At 44.5% G+C, this 18,784-nt stretch overlaps 1 protein-coding gene across 7 annotated transcripts in view; it reads left to right on the top strand.

The window, feature by feature from the left end:
- ANO10 (anoctamin 10) overlaps positions 1 to 18,784 on the top strand; it is a 283,194-nt gene that overhangs the window by 89,554 nt on the left and 174,856 nt on the right. For all 7 annotated transcript variants that reach the window (XR_008422657.1, XM_053904132.1, XM_053904133.1 and 4 more), the window contains exons 6-10: positions 73 to 642; positions 2,283 to 2,338; positions 3,859 to 3,933; positions 5,398 to 5,580; positions 16,898 to 17,089. Coding sequence is in view for 6 of the 7 variants with exons in the window: in XM_053904132.1 (XP_053760107.1) it covers positions 73 to 642; positions 2,283 to 2,338; positions 3,859 to 3,933; positions 5,398 to 5,580; positions 16,898 to 17,089 (1,076 nt within the window). In the remaining variant the exon portion in view is untranslated. The remainder of the gene's footprint in view (positions 1 to 72; positions 643 to 2,282; positions 2,339 to 3,858; positions 3,934 to 5,397; positions 5,581 to 16,897; positions 17,090 to 18,784) is intronic.

Below are 18,784 nucleotides of genomic sequence, written 5' to 3'. Positions count from 1 at the left end.
TAAAAAAACAAATGGTGAAAGTCGTTGGTAGTCTGTACTTCAGTTGTTTTTTTTTTTTCCTTTTTATTGTAGACCATATTCGTGGCTACTTCGGGGAAACAATTGCTCTTTACTTTGGATTTTTGGAATATTTCACTGTTGCCTTAATCCCCATGGCGGTCATTGGGTTACCTTACTACTTATTTGTGTGGGAAGACTATGACAAGTATGTGATCTTCGCCTCCTTCAACCTCATCTGGTCCACAGTGATCCTGGAAGTGTGGAAGCGTGGCTGTGCCAATATGACCTACAGGTGGGGGACACTTGTCATGAAGAGACAGTTTGAGGAGCCCCGGCCAGGATTCCATGGGGTCCTGGGTATCAATCCCGTCACCGGCAGGAAGGAACCTCTGTACCCCAGCTACAAGAGGCAGTTGCGCATTTACCTGGTCTCTCTGCCGTTTGTGTGCCTCTGCCTCTATTTCTCCCTGTATGTCATGATGATTTACTTTGACATGGAGGCCTGGGCCTTGAGTCTGCACGACAATAGTGGATCCGAGTGGACCAGTGTCCTGTTGTATGTGCCCAGCATCATCTATGCCATTGTGATTGAGATCATGAACCGCCTCTATCGATACGCTGCTGAGTTTCTAACTTCGTGGGGTAAGACTTGATGCTTGTATTTATGCCTTGTTTGCCTATCAGAAATGTTGCTTGGCTCAGAGGATTCCTATCACTGCTACCTGGCAAAGCAGGGAGGTGTGGCTCTGGGTGCACTCTCGAGACTGGGGGAGGGGTTCGTCAGTTTTGTGGGCTCCGTGTCTCTCAGCTCCTGGTTATCGTGGCACTCACATAGTGTTAGTCACTGCACTCCAGGTGCCCGGCTGGCTCTTTGTCCATGGTGTCTCATTTTTACCTCCTCAGGACGCCATGAAATGGAAGTTTGTTTATCTTCAGGGATAAAGACACAGAGAGTTAGCAAGATTCAGACAAATTGTAGAGCCAGGCTAACCCAGACTCTGTGTCCAAAACCTGTGATCCCAGTGCCATAATGTGGTATTTTCCATTGAGGATAAAGTAGATTGAATTACCTTCAGATACTTTGGCCAAATGAACGACGTCTGGTATCTGGAAACCAGTTGTTTAGTTGCTTATAGGACCGAGGTTTGCCTTTGGCCTTCGTGTAGCGGGTACCCTTGTATGTATCTGTGGTACAAGGAACTGGTCATGGTTTAAAAATGCTCTGGACAGGCCATTTGCTCTGTAGTTATTCACTCAAACAAGTAAATATGCAGTGCGATTTCCTATGAAGAAGTCTATGCCTTAATTTCATGGACCATAAAGATGTTTTAAATTATTTTTGTCAGTCTTTTAGCAACTATTATCCATCGAGTCCTTTCCATGTGCTGTTCCTGGACTAAGGTTTTGTGTTATCTATTGTCCCGACAGGGACCTGGGAGAAGCGGGTGTCCGCCTTGTTTTTGTAGCGAGGAGGCTGAGTGTCGGGAGGTTCAGTGACTTGCCCAGGACAGACAGTGGCTGAATAGCTGGGCTGGCGTTCCAGTGCAGGCGAGCCTCAGACCGCCTCTCTGCAGGGTGACACTTCTCTTCAGGAGTGTCTTTGCCCTGCTGTCTTGGGGCCAGGACTGTGTCTCCTTTCCGTAGCTCAGGAGGGAATTTTGAGTTGCTCTTTGAGTGAATCCTTGTAAGGCACATGGACAGACACTTTATCGCCCTCTTCAGAGGTTGCGGTCAGTTTCACTGTGACCACTTGTCCAGGGTCTTTTTCTGGGTGGCTGTCTGTGGGATCGTTTGCCAACACTTCCCATGATTCTTTGTTGCAGTAATACTTTAAGAATAATTTCAGGGGCACCTGGGTGGCTCAGTGGGTTAAGCACCCGGCTCTTGATGTTGGCTCAGGCCACGATCTTACAGTTTGTGGGTTCAAGCCCCTTGTCAGGCTCCATGCTCGTGGTGTAGAGCCTACTTGGGATTCTTTCTCTCTCCACCCCTCCCCCACTCTCTCTTGTTTCTCTCTCAAAAATAAATAAATAAACATTTAAAAAAAAAATTTCAGAACACCGTGCTCTTGTAGTACTGTGGAAAATGTGTCCTAATCTTCGTTTCTTCCTGTGCGATGTTCTTGAGGATAAGCGGCAGCCTGATTGACAGTCTGGCACATTTACTCACCGAGGCTCCGTTGCCTGATGTCTCTGCCTCAGCACATCTGCCTTTACCCCACGACAGCCTACCATACCGCCTTCTTATCTGAGAGAAATTTCCTCTCCTGTTTCCTTTTGTAGAGAATCACAGATTGGAATCTGCCTACCAGAATCATCTAATTCTGAAAGTTTTAGTGGTGAGTAGAGTTTTTATGTACAAATCCATTTGAATTATGAAGCTTACGTATACTGGTTAATACTTAGAAATGTAAACACGAAAACTGGCTTCTAATTTAAGATATCAGACGGTTAATATATTTTGTACAGGTAGGCAGGATTGATTACGCGTGCTTACATGTATGTTCAGTGCTCTTACTACAAATGTGCACGTGGTGTAAGTCTTCAAGTATAGAAATTAAGATAGCCAATTTCTAGTTATTTAAAAAACTAAGCACATTACAGACATGTTTCTGTCTTTTTCCTTTTGGTGACTTCTTTGCTTCACTATTTAACAATTCTTTCCGTTGCCCACAGTCTGTTTAGTGATGGACCATTAACTTTTTTTTCCTTTTTTTTTTTTTCCTTTTTGAAAGAAATTTCTAAAGTCTAATAGGTTCCCAGCATGTTTTGGTGGGTGGGAGGGAGGAAATGGAGAGAAGGCGTAGTGTAACCTGCTTGCTGTTTGTGTAAAAGCTCACACATTATGCCCTTTTCCCACTATTATAAAAAAGAAGTGCCAGCTTGGTAGCACTTGGTTTGTCAGGAGCTTACCGCAGCCATTGGTAGCATGACTGAGGATCGAGAAGACCATAGAAAGAGTCCTCTGACCTCTCGACTGGACCACAGTCCGTGTATCTTACTCCCAAGAAAGGGTTCCGGAGAAAAGAGTTTCTGTTCCAGCCAAGAAATCATTGTCGGAAGCTTGTTACCTGGTTGTTCAGGCCTTAAGAGATCACAAAGCTCTGACAGGAAGGTGCTTAGGTTTATGGGAGTAGGTCTGATTATAGAGGCAAGTGTGGCAAGTAAAATACAGCATTTTTTACAAATAGGTAATGCAAAACGAACAGTTTTAGCAGTTTGGGCTTTAGAAAAGGGGCAAGCAGCCATGCATCTCTAAAAAGTCTTTGAAGGCCTCGTTCTAGCACTGCGAGATGCTTGACGTGCAGAATGCTGGTGCTGTCTGGCTGGCCTGGCGTCTCTCCGTGGGGCCCGGTGGGCCAGGCCTTGCCGGGAAGGAAGCACGTCCTCCGGCACCTCAGTGTTAGCGGGGAGTCCGGGTGGACCCCGTTGCCGGGTCCGCAGGGCTCCTCAAGTGAATGGGGGGGGGGGGGTGGGCAGAGGTGAGGTGGGCAGGGAGCGAGCCCACCCAGGCCATCCGGCTTGCCGGTGGGGGCCGGGAAAGGCTGGGCCTTGCTCTTCCTCTTCCGTTAGAATGTAGCAGAAATGTGCGGGTGCTCCTCTGTTCCGCTGTTCCCTCAGGCCGTGGGTCCCAAACCAGTTCGCTGTCCAAGCTGTTGGCAGCTGTCAGAGGTCTCCTCTGCTCGCCTCTTGCGGTATTTCCAGAGTTTCTGGATGTGCTTAGTGAGGAGGAGCAGGAGAAACAAGTCTGCCCTCTGGTGAGGGCTGGAAGTCCCTCGTTACATTGTTAATGCTCTATTTACAACTGTAATAAAGTACCGTAAAGCAGTGTGAAATGTTGCCGTCTTTTTCTTGGCAGTTCAACTTTCTGAATTGCTTTGCCTCCCTCTTCTACATCGCCTTTGTCTTGAGGGATATGAAGCTGTTGCGTCAGGTGAGTGTGAAAAGCAGGAAGTCTGTCTTGTAGGTTTCAGAGGTCCTTTCCTGTATTAATTTACTAATTATTAATTATTAATTTCCTGTATTAATAACAATAATATTGTTATTATTGTTATGGATAAAATCTGACATTTTGTATATTTCTAAGCCAATTCTAAGTGAAAAACCATTAGCAATTGCACTGTATATCAACTGAAAACAAATTCATTGAAGCTAACCAACTTGTAAAATTAATCATGCGGTACAGGAAAAACACATATGTAGTTCATCTCAAAGCCTGTAAAAGCAATTCTAATGAAAAGTATTCCTTAATTGAAGTGTGTGTGTGTGTGTGTGTGTGTGTGTGTGTGTGTGTCAGAGTGAGAGGTGATTGATACAACCTTAAATAGGTCTTTCCCATTTCATTTTTAAATTGATATGTTGTTAACTTTTATAAGTTTTTTTTTTATTTTAGAGAGAGAGAGAGAGCACGAGTTGGGGAGAGGGGCAGAGGGAGAGAAAGAATTGTAAGTGGGCTCCACGCTCAGTGTGGAGTTAGGCATGGGCTCGATCCATGACCCTGGGATCATGACCTGAGCCGAAATCAAGAGTCGGATGCTTAACCGACTGAGCCACCCAGGTGCCCCAAGAGTCTCTTTTTTTAAACAGAAGATGAAGGACAAGGAGATAGGGGAGGACTTTTAGAATAATGCACTTTTAATCCTAGCAAAGGGAGTATGTGATGGAAACACTTCTATCCATCTGGGGTAAGTGGAAATTGACACAGCACTTCTAGAAACGCCTAGGGCAGCTTTGCCAAGAACCACAGTCCATCCTCAGTAAGTCATCAGAGACAGGGCAAAGATTCATGTACACAGGTATGCGAAGAGCAGCATTTGTAATAGTGAAGGTTGGGAATAATACAGTCAACAACAGTACGTGGGCTGCTTGTATTTTACATGTGATTGGAAAGAAATATCCTAAGATGTTAGCAGAGGTTCCATCATGGTTGTGGAATTATGGGTGGCTTTTTTACTACTTTCTAAGCTTACTACGATGAAGGAGGATATATTCATTTTATAAGTTTTTTGAACTTTCGCCAAACTTTTTTATTTTTCAGAGTTGGCAATATCATTTAGATTATTATGTTGTAGCAAGGATGAGATGACAAAAAACAATTTCAAATTAAATTGTTCCCCTGCCAGCTCATTACTGATTTCATTTCTTATTATAATCTTATTTATAACTGATTTATTTATTATAATCTTACTTATAACTTTTTGTATTTTAATGTGTTCTTCCTGTGGGAAAAAACAATAAATTGGAAACATTATTCTAGCACCTCGCTTTTCTGATATTAGTTGTGATATTAATGGTATGCTATTTGTTGAAGATTCCATTTTATTTATTGCATAATTATACACATACTGTGATTTTACTAAGCTACATTGTCAGATATTACTTCTCTGCTTCTTTTTAGAGTCTGGCCACCCTCCTGATTACCTCCCAGATCCTTAACCAAATTATGGAGTCTCTCCTTCCTTACTGGCTCCAAAGGAAGCACCACGTGCAGGTGAAGAGGAAGGTGCAGGCTTTAAAAGCGGACATCGATGCTACATTGTACGAACAGGTTGTCCTGGAGAAAGAAATGGGAACCTATTTGGTAAGTGTGAATATTGCCGAATTAACCATTGAGTAAAAGCGAGTAGCAGTGGACCCGCTCGCTGGCCCAGATGTGGCTACTTTGGAAGTGCTCTCCTGCCAGCGTCCGCGCCGAGAGCTCCTTCACCGTGAGCGAGGGGGGACCGCGCCTTCGGTGTTGCCGCCCTCAATCTGAAGTTAAGCCTCACGACAGCAGGGGGCGGGTTTGGCCGGTTGCGTCGCTGCTTCCCCCACCCCCAGGGCGCCAGGCAACCCTCGCTGCAAAGCTGCCCCGGGCCGGCCGGCTGTGAAGAGGCCGCGTCCTGCTCACTCGCCGGGGCTGCTGCAGACTCCTGGGGGAGGTGGAGACCCGCCGCCGAAAATGGGGCGCCGCTCTGCAGGGTCTCTCCGGTTTCCCTTAGTGGTGTGGGAAGTGACCGTGGTTCCTTCTGGATCAAGACTTTCTGAGTTCCTTTGAGGAGCTGCAAGCAGATCACTGCAAGGCTGGCCGCCTGTGACAACAGTGCGGGGAAGCCCCCGGCTCGTGGAACCTGACCGTGTGTTCGTGGGCGAGGGGCGTCGGGGTCGTGCGCGCTTGGCTCCCGGTGTCCTGCGTCCCGCACCTTCCTGCGCGGTGCGGTCTGCTTCTCGGTGAGTTAGACCCTGCAGCGGCCCGGTCAGTGTTCAACTCTCGCGGTCTTGTTTTCCGCCTTCGCGCGTCATCGTTTGACCCTCTTGGCCCACGTGCTCCTTCTTCTCGTGCGCTCGCGAGTGTCACTTGGTGTGTTCATCTTGAGGACGTGTGTCTTCCCTCTCTGCTCGCTTCTTCCCGCCCGGTCTTCACAGCTGCCCCAGGAGCCTCTGTGGCTTAGCCTAAAACCAGGGGTCTGTAGCCCCGGCTCCCACCTTGTGGGGACCTTGGGGGTTTTGCGGAGCCAGTCGACACAGACTGCAGGTCAGGGCGGCAGCTGTGGCTTTTCAGCCCCCTTTCAAGGACAGGGGACCACTGTTCTAGCCCCTGGTTTTGTTCAAACAGCCTAGCCCCAGTAATGCTTCAGGGGAGGAGGTGCCTTTGAATCCCTCGCCCCGCAGGATACAGATCGAGCCGCGTCCGTCGGCCTGCGGGCTGGAGTCGGGCCGGGCTCCCGCTTACCACCTTCGTTTTGCTCCATTTCTCACCTGTGCGGCTGTTTTTCTGGTTTCTGCGTGGTGATATGCGTCTTGATGAAATATGCACATATGCACTAGCGTCTTCTGTCAGTGCTGTCTGTGGGGGGAGAGTGTGCTTCAAAGTATACGCACGGCACACTTGGCCAGTAACGCTGCTTGTGTGTGTGTGTGAAGCGTCGGAGAAAACACAGGCGTGCGAGAAAGGACGCGTTCGCACCTTGTGGTGCTTCTTGCCTGTGTTGGTCGAAGGGCGGGCTGGCTGGGGCCTGAAACCTCAGTCTGTGTCTGACTCCTTTCCTTGCGTGTTCTGGGGAGCGGGATTTCTGGCCGTATTTGTTTTCCATCCTTCCCTTTCTGGTGGAAGCCGGACAAGCAGTCTTTCCCCTGAGCTCTCTCTTCCTTCCCCTCCGCCTCTCCTCTCGTCTGCAAAGGCCCCTGTTCCCGCCTGGAGCCGCCGCATCTCCCGCTTCCCCGTCTCCCTGCCCCAGCTGCCCCAGCTGCCCCAGCTGCCCCAGCCCTCCTGTCCCAAACCAAGCAAACCCGCACGCACGTCTGCTGGCTGTGTCCTGTCTTTCCTGCCCCAGTGTCTTGAAATAATTATTTCATGTTGGCGTCTCTCCTTCCCCTCTTCTCTCCCTGTGATCACTTAGAATCAGCTCTCTTCTTTTTCTCTGAATTGTTTGGACAGACGACGTCATCCCCCCACGTGCCCCAAACCAAATTCACAGTCTTCTCCAGACCAGTTTCCCCTCCTTTCCCCCCGGCTCACTGACTCGTACGCAGTAGTTCAAGCAACGTGTCCCTCATCCAAGCGATTTTTTTTATTTTTTAAAATCTACATCCAAATTAGTTAGCGTATAGTAAAACAATGATTTCAGGAGTAGATTCCTTAATGCCCCTTACCCATTGAGCCCACAACCCCTCTAGTAACCCTCAGTTTGTTCTCCATATTTATGAGTCTCTTCTGTTTTGTCCCCCTCCCCGTTTTTATACTATTTTTGTTTCTCTTCCCTTATGTTCATCTGTTTGTATCGTAAATTCCTCACATGAGCAAAGTCATGATACTTGTCTTTCTCTAATTGGCTAATTTCACTTAGCATAATACCCTCCAGTTCCATCCACATGGTTGCAAATGGCAAGATTTCATTCTTTTTGATTGCCGAGTAACACTCCATTGTGTATATAGACCACATCTTCTTTATCCATTCACCCATCGGTGGACATTTGGGCTCTTTCCACAGCTTGGCTATTGTGGATAGTGCGGCTATAAACATTCTCATCCAAGCAATTTTAATTCATCCAACAACTACATGCTACTAAGGTGACAACCGTCAGAATCTGAGACCTCACCTTTTTGGCATCTCATGACATCCGATAACACCTTGGTGAAGGACGGTAAGGTGAGCGTTGCTTTTCCCGTGTTAATAACAGGCAGTTGAAGCTCTCTGCTGTTAATCCCTTGGTGACCAAATCAGGAACAAGATCCGAGTCTTTGCTTTTCCAGTTCGGAACCTGTCATTCAGCCTGGGCAGGAAGCAGTGCACTCGCTTCTCCTGCAGGCCCCGGGTCTGTGAGCGAATGCTGTGGTTAGCGGTGCTGCTCCTTGACTTGCTCGAGGGGCTGGGGTCCTGGGTGATCTGTCACGCTCCCTCCTCACCGCCTGCACATCCCCCTCTACTCTCTCCATGGAGCGACAGTCCGGTATTGGCTGTTTCAACTCTCTGCATGTATTGGGAGAGGGGACATGCTTTGGGGTCACATTTGATCTAGACCACTGTTTCCTACGTGCTGATCCTTCCCTCTGGGTGTATTTTCCTCCACACCGAAGTCAGTGAACTTAGGATTGTATTCTCTGTAAAGCTCATCCTGACCGCTACACATGAATCTAAAGTAATATTATCAAGTTTTGGGAAGAAAGACAATTTGACTGGAACACAAAAATTGTTATAAAAGTAATACTTGTTTAGGCACAATGGGAAGCTTGGATGATGCAGGACAGAGTGAAAAGTAAGGAAAAAGGAAACCTCCATGATGGCCCCCTGGGGGTGATTCACCGGTGTCTTTTGGGCCTGCTGCGCCCGCCAGGGCTGAGGCCATGGGTGCCTCGGGCCTGCGTTGTGCTGCCCCTGCCCTGTGAACTCCCGGATCCTGCCCAACCGCACAGCTGCGTGACTATGACTTTTCGTGATGAGTCGCCACAGCATAAATGAGCTGCCTCCTAGTGAGCTAGACGTTAAGAGATTTGCTAAAACCGTAAACGAGTGCCACTCTCTACACTGAATGTTTTTGTCTTGGAAAACGTAATTATTTTTCAAGCAGTATCTCATTGATGTTAACGTTTTTGTGTAACCGAATCAATGAGAAATATTTTATACGGTTTTGAGTTTTAATTTCAAATGGGTAAATATCACAAGGTAGACTCCTGTAAACAAAAAGTCTTTGTCCTCAGTCATTTTTGAGAGTTTAGGGCTGCAGAGACCAGAAGGCTTGAAAGCTGCAGGTCTGGAATAGCCCGTTGCTTTTTTCGTTCTTCGGGGCGTTGGCTCGTTGTGAAGCCAGTGTGTCCCATGGTTTCCTCACGAGATTCCAGTTTAGCGATTCTGGGAGAGCACCTTCCGTCGCACCCCACCCGGAGCTGGGATGTCAGGCTGCCCCACGCCTTGTCGGATCCTTTGCTTGACCTGGGGCTGGGCTCGTCGCAGGGACGGAATTGCACTTTGGAAGGAGTAAGTGAGCTGCTGGTAGGTATTTTGAGACTTCCGGTTTCCTGTCATTGGTAGCTCTTTCAAAAAGTTCTAAATTGTTGCTGTTAGATGCGAATGCTGTTGATTTTTGTATCTTGTTACCCAGCAACCTTGATGAACCCTCCCATTTTTTTCTAATCCATTTTCTTGGGTTTTCTTGGGTTTTCTGTGTAGAGATATTTCAGCTATAATTTCTTTCTTCCTTCATCTACAGTTTTTATTATCTATTGGACTCATGAATATGTTCAGTATAATTTGGACAGAAGTATTTACAATAGGAATCTTTCTCTAGCTCCTGACTTTTTTTTTTTCTTTTTTGGTCTCCTCACCATTGAGTGTCAACATTTGTCCCGTGTTCTTGGTAGGTAGCTTTTTATCAGTTTAAAAATGTTCTTTTCCTTACTTGCGCAGTTTGTATCGTGAAAGATGTTACATTTTATCAAGTTCTTCATTTATTTGCTTCTGTTGAGATTATCGTATTAAGATTTAATATTCTCCTTTACACTAATAAATTTCCTTTCTTTTAAATATGAGAATTTATTGTCAAATTGGTTTCCATACAACACCTAGTGCTCATCCCAACAGATGCCCTCCTCAATGCCCATCACTCACCTTCCCCTCCCTCCCACCCCACTCATAAATTTCCTACTGGAACATCTGCTGAAGTGATTAACTCTACCTGCTCACTATTTTTAAATATACATTGTCACGCTGAACATGTCAGTATTTTATTTAGGGTCAAGTGCCACTGTCTAATAATTTTTCTTTCTCTGTTGCTGAGGTCACTGTCCCCATGTTATTTATCATGGTAATTCTTAGCGAGCATTCAATATAATATTGAATAAGGAACAGTTTTAGGAGAAAAATGGTCAGCCCCTAGTGTCTGTGTGCTGCTTGTGGCCTTAAATATAGTACTTTCTTTCCTTGTTGTATACTCAGCATAGGGAACTCATAGACCTGTTTCTGCCCGGCTGGTTTGAGGATCCAGTGGGATAGAGCCCCTGGAACCTGAAACTTTGTTTCCATTCATCTAGTAAATAGATACATGAAATTAGTTATGACTTCACAGAAATACCACGGTGTTCTTCATGACTGCTTTGTTCTTAGATTTTGTAAGTTGTCTTTGCTAACTTGCAGCTAATCGGGTAGACTGTATCTTGGTTAACGTATTTTTATTTTAGTGTGCAATTATTTAGATTGTTGAATTTGCATTTTTTTCTCCTTCTTGCTTTTGGAGTACGTCCCTGGTTTGCTAAATTTACTGACTCCGAAGCGCTCAGTGTAAAAGTCCTGATAAAGTGTTAGCGTGTGTGTGCTATACTCAGTCCCTGCGTGAGATGGAGGCAGAATGCAGAGTGTGCTGCTGTGCGGAGAAGGGGCCCCCTCGTGTTGTATGCTAAAAATGCCAGGCCTGAGCATGCCTTCTGGAGGCTGCCCATTGGCACAGGGGAGGATTTGTCTACACAGCTCTGCGGAGGCTCTATCTTGTACATTCTGATCTGAAACAGCAGTTTTGAAAGCCGAGCATAGGCTGTCAGGATTTCTTAAGACCCAATTGTGGTAAAAATGGCGTAACAGCTAAGGTGTTTTTTACTCTGCTCTTGATTTCTACGCTTTTCAGAGAAGTGGATTGATGCTATACCACTGGGTGTATTTTAGAACCACTTCTGTGTGCTGCAACACAGCGTATGGAAATACTTTCCAGAGCCAGATGCTTCCAGAGAGTCGTTGAGAAACTACTCACCGCTGAATCCCCCACTGAGCCCCAGCCCGCCAGCTCTGGAGGCACGTGTGAACCTTGAAAACAGCCAGAGCGTAACTCAGAGTCCCTGGGTTCGTGCTTTGTCCTCCCACCCAGGCCGTCTGAGAGCACGCTCTGCCGTTCCCAGTATTCTGTACCTAGGTTTGGGCGTTTTCTGCCAGAAGTAGAATCTGACTTCCACTGCAGCTCAACTAGTGAGCCTACTGTGCGCGTCTTGGTGAAAGACGGACTCTGAGATACAGTAACAATAATTACAATAATTCATTTTAGAGAATATTGCTTTAAAATGTTGTGACGTACATTTTTATTAAGCTGGAGTGGTTCTCGCCCGTGCAGTGGATGATCACGAGGAGGCCCGAGGATGCCGAAAGCCGGCGACATGGCCTTCGGCATCCTGAGGGCTGGCTCTGTCGCTCAGTCGCTGCACGGCACAGAGAACTGCTCCTCTTGGGTCAGAATAAACACGTGTTGTGAACAGCAGACCTCCACTGAGGAGTGAGGGGTTGGAGTGCTCGTCGCCTGGTCCTGTAGAGTTTTGGTGACGCCATTCAAGTGGCCAGTGGGGGTCACCGATGCCCAGGCAGCCTACTTCAGTGAAGGCTCCTTTGCCCAGTCGTTAAAGATCACGAAATAACCCGCCTCGTACTGTTTACGTTTCTCTGCCACCAAACTGAAGGTGTGTGATGACTGTTTTCCCTTTCTTCCTTTGGACTACACCTTTTAAAGTGTTGTTAGGTTTTTAAACATAGTTTGAAAGGGATTTCTTCATGTTTCTATGGCTTCACTCGATTTCTGCTGTGGATTTCATTCTCTGGCCTCTTTTGTATATTTGCTACTTCTGCTAGGGTGACTCTTGAGAGCTCCCTTATGACTATCAGCTTTTTTTTTCTTTCCTTTTTTTTTTTTTAAATTGGGATACAATTCACGTACCATAAGATTCACTGTTTTGAAGCGTACAATGTAATGATTTTTAGTAAATTCACAAGGTTTTACAGCAATCACCGCTACTTCCAGAGCATTTCATCATCCCCGAAAGAAACCCCACGCCCAGGAAGCAGTCCGTCCGTACCCCAGACTCCGGCAAGCATCAGTCTACATTCTGTGTCTGTAGGTTTGCCTCCTGCGTGCACGTCATGGAAATGGAGTCATACAGTCCGTGATCCTGTGTCTGGCTTCTTTCACTAAGCATAATGCTTTCAAGGCTCAGTCCACAATACAGCCTGTATCGCACCTCGTTCCTTTTTATGGTCGAGGGATATCCCATTGTATGGATATGCTACATTTGATTTGTTCATTCATCAGTCGATAAACATTTGGAACAAGTTGTTTCCACTTTTTGGCCGTTAGGAATAAGGCTGCCGTAAACATTTGTGTGCAAGCTTTTGTATGAACGTCCGTTTCTTCTGAACATCCATTGGTTACCATAGGCTAGGTCACATGTTCACTCTGTGTTTCGCTTTTTGAGTAACTGCCAGAGTGTTTTCAAAGCCAGTGGTACCATTTTATATTCTCACCAGCCATATAGGAGGGTCCCATTTTTTCCACATCTCTGTCAACACTTGTCATTTTTTGCCTCCCCCGCCTTTTAGCAGTAGCCACACTTACTACATGTAAAATGGGATTTCGTTGTGGGTTTGATTTGCATTTTCCTAATGCCTAAAGGTACTGACCATCTTTTCATGTGCTTTTTGGCCATTTGTATATCTTCTTTGGAGAAATATGTATTCATATTCTTTGCCCATTTTTCATTCAGTTATCTTTTTATTATTTCATTGCAAGCGTTCTTCATATACTCTGAATACAAATTTCTTATCAGGATGTGATTTGCAAATATGTCCTCCCATTCTGTGGGTTAGCTTTTTATTTTCATGAGTGTCCTTTGATGCACAGGTTTTTGACTTTGATGGGAGTCAAATTTCTCTCTTTTTTGTTGCTTATTCTTTTGGTGTCCTCTCTGAGAAACCATTGCCTTATCTGAAGAGAGGAAGATTTACTTCTGTATTTTCTTCTAAGAATGTTATGGGCTTAGCCCCTACATTTAGGTCTGATCCCTTTTGAATTGAGTTTTGTAGATAGTGTGAGGACAGAGTCCAGATCCATTCTTTACACGTGGATATCTAGTTGCCCGAGCACCATTTGTTTTAAGAAATGATTTTTTCCTTCATCGAATGATCTTTGCACATTTGTTGAAAACTGTAAGACTGGGGCGCCTGGGTGGTTAAGCGGGGCTCAGTTGGTTAAGTGTCCGACTCTTGGTTTGGGCTCAGGTCATGATCTCGCGACTTTGTGGTTTGAGCCCCACATCGGGCTCTGCCCTGGCAGAATGGAGCCTGCTTGGGATTCTCTCTCTTCTCTCTCTCTCTGCCCCTCCCCCACTCGCACTGTCTCTCTCTCTCAAAATAGAGAAACAAACTTAAAGAGAAAAGAAAATTGTAGGACTAAAGACACATGGATTTGTTTCTGGACTCTCAGTGCGATTCCATTGACCTCTGTGTGTCTGTCCTTATGCCATTCCTACAGTGTCTTGATTACTGTAGCTTTGTAGTAGGTTTTCAAATCAGGAAGTACGATTTCTCTCTGTTTGTCCTTTATCAAGATTGTTTGGCTCTTCTGGGTCTCTTGTAATTCCTTATGGTTTTAGGATTAGCATCTCCATTTCTTTTAAAAATGCAGTTGAAATTTTGATTGGGATTGCACCGAATCTATTCATCAATTTGGGGAGTATTGCCATCTTAACAATACTACGTTTTCTCATCCATAAACGTGGAATGTCTGTCCATTTGTTTAGGTCTTTTTAAATTTCTTTCAGCAATGATTTGTGGGTTTCACCATACACATCTTACCCTGTTAAATCTATTACTATGTGTTTTATTTTTGATAATATTGTAAGTGAAATTGTTTTTTAAATTTCATTTTCAGTTTGTTTGTTGCTGGTTTATAGAAATATCATTGGCTTTTGTATATTGATCTTATATCCTGCAGTTTATTATTAAATCATTTATAATTAGACCTAATAATCTTTTGGGGGGTTCTTTAGAGGTTTTTTACATATAAGATCATGTCCTCTGCAAATAGGATTTTTTTTTTTCTTGTTCTCCATGGCTCTTATTTCTTTCCTTGCCTTCCTTTCCATTCCTGGTAGAACCCCAAGGATAGTGTTGAATTGAATAGAAGAGTTAAGAGCAGACATTTTTGTCTTGTTCCTGATCTTAGGTGGGACACTTCCAGTTTTTCACCATCAAGTGTGATGTTAGCTGTGGTGTTTTGTAGATGCGGTTTTTACCACTTTGAGGAAATTCTCTTCTGTTACTCATTTGTTGAATGTTTTTATCATGAAGGGGTATCAGATTTTGGTTTTTGTGTTTTTTTCTGTGTCTATTAAGATGATTATATATAGTTATAGAAAGTATACATTTATATGTTATGTACATTACTGTGCTACATATAAAAAACTTTGTTGTGTTTATTTATTTGCTTTTGCTTGCTTTAGATTTAGTATACTATTCTTTCTCTAGATTTTTAAGGTGAAAATCTCAGTTGTTTTGAGATCTGCCTTTTTTTTTAATGAAGCATTTATACCCATGAACTTCCCTTTGAGCACTGTTTTCACCACATCCTTTAAGTTTTGATATGTCGTGTCTTAATTTTCATTCATCTCAAAGTTTTTCTAATTCTTCTTGTGACTTCTTCTTTGACTCATTGGTTTTTTAGGAATATGTCGCTTAATTTCCATTCAGTATGAATTTCCCAAATTTCCTTCTGTTACTGATTTCCACTTTCGTTCCACTGTGGTCAGAGAAGATACTTTGTATGATTTTTAAGCCTTTTGGGTTTGTTGAGAATCGTCTTAGGGCCTAACATCTCATCTATCCTGAAGAATGTTTCATGTGCACTTGAGAAGAACGAGCATTCTGTTGTCATTGGGTTGAGTGTTATATAGATATTGACTTGGGGCCGCAAGCAAATGGTCAAGAAAGAATTCTTGAGACATTTTCGGTGCAAAAAGGTGCTTTTATTATAGCACGGGGACAGAACTCGCGGGCAGAAAGAGCTGCACTTTTGCTGTATGAAGCTGGTGGTCGTATGCTTAGTGCTGAAGGGGGAGAGGACATGCAGGGAGTATTAGATCATAAATGTTTCTTCAAGTTTCTATTCATAAAACCACTTCTGCAAGATTTCTCGAGTGCTCATCATTCAGTTCGATAGTAATTGGCGATACGTACAGGTAGTCACGAGACCCTTTGAGAACGTAGCAAGCAGCACTTAATTTGGCCCTTAATGAAAACTCTGCAGGCTGTAGGTCAGCCTGCTGGACTAGAAGTGAACACTTCCCTGCTTCTGTCCCTCATCAGATGTCTGTTCGGTCGCTGTTTTCGTGTTTGGGCGTGCCTTCAACACTAAACCAGGAAGTTTAAAATTCTGCCTTGCCATTCACTTTCTGCTTGTGCAGAGCCCCGAGGTCAGTGAGAGGTGAGATCCTAGAGCCTTCTGTGGTGTTTCCTGAGATGATGCGGTGACCCTTTGCCTGTGCCGCGTCTTCTAGATTCCCAGGAAAATGTTGGAGTTCAACAAACCCCCTGTGGCTATTGCATTCCTCCGCTTGTCCTTTCGAGCTCCCTGGCTAGTCTCTTGTTTGCCCCCGCTGCTACCCATTGCCTCAGGGCAGACCAGTGTTTAAAAATTCACCTCACATACTCAGGGAGAAGCCCTCGGCACTGGAAGAGACTCAGTGAAGTTGAATAAAGACAAGCCTTTTGAGCGGAATCTTGTAGGTTACCACTAACCAGGCCAGATCATGACTTCCCTCTGGGAATGAGGCTTTCTTTCCCAGATCTCCAGCCCCAGTCTGCTGCTCCCTTCCCGTCCTGGTGGTGCATGCTGGGTTTTTTCAAGGTTGCTGCAGAACTGGGGAGCAGGAGATGAGACGAGAATAAGTTAAAATGCCAGAAGATTGAGCTGTTTTTCATGACTCTGTGCCACCAGAATTGCTGCAAGCCTTTGGTTGACTTCCAGAGCACTTGAAAAATTGGTCCTGACACGTTTTGCCCTTTTGTTGTTGGTGTTGATTTTATGGAGGCGCAAACTTCTGGAGGTCATCGCTACGTTCATTGGCATCACCACCATCCGTTTTCTGATGGAGGGTCAGGGACTGAGGTTCTGGGGAGCCCCTGATGGGAGGGGGCAGTCATGTAAGATTTCTAATAGTGATGTCGGATCATTTCTTTTTACTTGGTTAAAAGCAAACATCTTTAGCTTTGCTGTTGTTTGTTATGTAATAATTCAGTGATTTGGCACAATGGAATGAGGAGCTAAATCATTTTTTTCGTTCTTTCGGGGACTTAAATACAAAATTGCTTTTGAATTTATGTAAATTCTGTTGTTGACAAGAAGAAATTGGGAGGAATTCTAAGATTGTTTTTTGTTTTTTGTTTTTTGTTTTTTGGTTTTTTTTTATTTTTTATTTATTTATTTATTTATTTATTTTTTAATATATGAAATTTACTGTCAAATTGGTTTCCATACAACACCCAGTGCTCATCCCAAAAGGTGCTAAGATTGTTTTTTGGTTGGAGGCTGGTGCCTTGGATGGTATTGCAAAGTGTTGCTGTAATTATATAATATTAAAACAATTCCTGTTTTTTTCTTGTGGTTTACATTTTCAGGGCACCTTTGATGATTACTTGGAGTTATTTCTTCAGTTCGGTTATGTGAGCCTTTTCTCCTGCGTCTACCCATTAGCAGCTGCCTTTGCTGTGTTAAATAACTTCACTGAAGTTAATTCGGATGCCTTAAAAATGTGCAGGGTCTTGAAACGTCCATTCTCAGAACCTTCAGCCAATATTGGTGTCTGGCAGGTAATTATTTGAGAAAACATGATTCCTTTGGGGGAAAAAATAGCAAAATGGGCCATTATGATTAAAAACAAAGGTGCTATGCTAAGGAGAAATTTGAGGAATTTAGTTTATTTTTTATTTGAATTTTATTGCATTTTATTTATCGCCACAGACTGCGTTGTGTCACTTCAAAGAGGCATTTACTTTTTCTGGGCTTTGCTTTCCTTGTTTTGAAAATTGGGGATGGGGTGGGGGAGGTAAATTATAATTTCTGTGACCCCTTTCAGATGTAAAAATTCTGATAGTTTTCTAGGAAAGTAGCCAGGTGGGACTTCACTCACCGAGGGATGATGAGGCCCCTCCCCACTTCTGAGTGGGTTGCAGATCATGTCGGGAGTCTGGACTTCACCCCTACCCAGCAATAATGAGGTTCCTTTTCCAGTTTCTGCTGGGGTGGTTTCAGATAAAGCCTAATGGAGAGTCAGGCCTTCTGCCACCACCCAGCACAGCAGAGACCACGTGGGAACATGGCAACACACACGGGGCACTTGCATTCGTCCTAGCAGAAGAGGTATCAGTGGGAAGGTCTAGTGGGAGACCAGAGTTCTGGCCCCAGTCCAGCAATAGGAAGGACCCCACCCTCCACACTGGGCGTCAGTGGTATCCAAATGGGTGACCTAACGAGGTGTTGTCCCTGCTTTGCCTGCTAGAGTGGTGTTAGAGGAACCAACTGAAACAAAAGCTTTAAATAAATTATCGAATCTAACACCTAAAATGTCCAGGTTTCTATTTAAGCAGTCATCATACCGGGAACCGGGATGAACCAAAAAGAAAAAAGGGGCAGTCAGTAGATGCCACCATCAGGGCGACAGATATTAGAAATATCGGACAGATTTTAAAGCAGCCTTGATCAAATGAGTATACCTCACACAGACAGAAAAATAGAATATCTCAGCAAAGAAAGAGAAGATATAAAAGAGAGGCAAATAGATATTTTAGAAGTGGAAAATACAACTAAAATAAAAAGCTTAGTGGATGAGCGCAGTAGCAGAATGGAAGAAATAGAGGAAAGATCAGAAACTGGAAAATAGAGAATAGAAATGATTCAATCTGAACAGCAGAGAAAAAATAGACTGACAAAGTAAATATAACCTCAGAGACCTGTGGGACTGTAACAAAACATCTAACATTCCTGTTATCAGAGTCCCAGAAGGAGCGGGGAAAGGAAGGATTAAAAAACGCCTGAAGTAATAAGTCCAAGACTTTTTGATTTGGCAAGAGACCCAGAACTACAGACTCAAGAAATTGAGTGAATCCCAAACAGGATAAGCCCCCCAAAGTTCATGTCCAACAACACATCGTAATTAAACATGTGAAAACTAAAGACAAAAACTTGAAAGCACCAAGAGAGAAATGACATGTTGTCTATAGAGGAACACAATTAGAATGATAGCCAATTTCTCATCAGAAATAACGGAGGCTGGAAGAAAGCAGCATAGTATTTTTCAAGTGCTGAAAGAAAAGTAGTGTCAATACCGAATCCTGTATTCAGAGAGAATATCCTTCAAGAATGAAGGGCAGGGGGCGCCTGGGTGGCTCAGTTGGTTAAGCATCGGACTCTTGATTTCAGTTCAGGTCGTGACCTCATGGTTCGCGTCAGGCTCTGCTCTGACAGCGTGGAGCCTGCTTTGGATTCTCTGTCTCCCTTTTTCTCTA

This window comes from Panthera pardus, unplaced genomic scaffold (genome assembly GCF_024362965.1).
Source record: "Panthera pardus isolate Hobbes unplaced genomic scaffold, ASM2436296v1 HiC_scaffold_16, whole genome shotgun sequence".
Taxonomy (NCBI): domain Eukaryota; kingdom Metazoa; phylum Chordata; class Mammalia; order Carnivora; family Felidae; genus Panthera; species Panthera pardus.
Note: the sequence above shows the minus strand (reverse complement) of the source record. Positions and strands in the feature narration are given on the sequence as shown.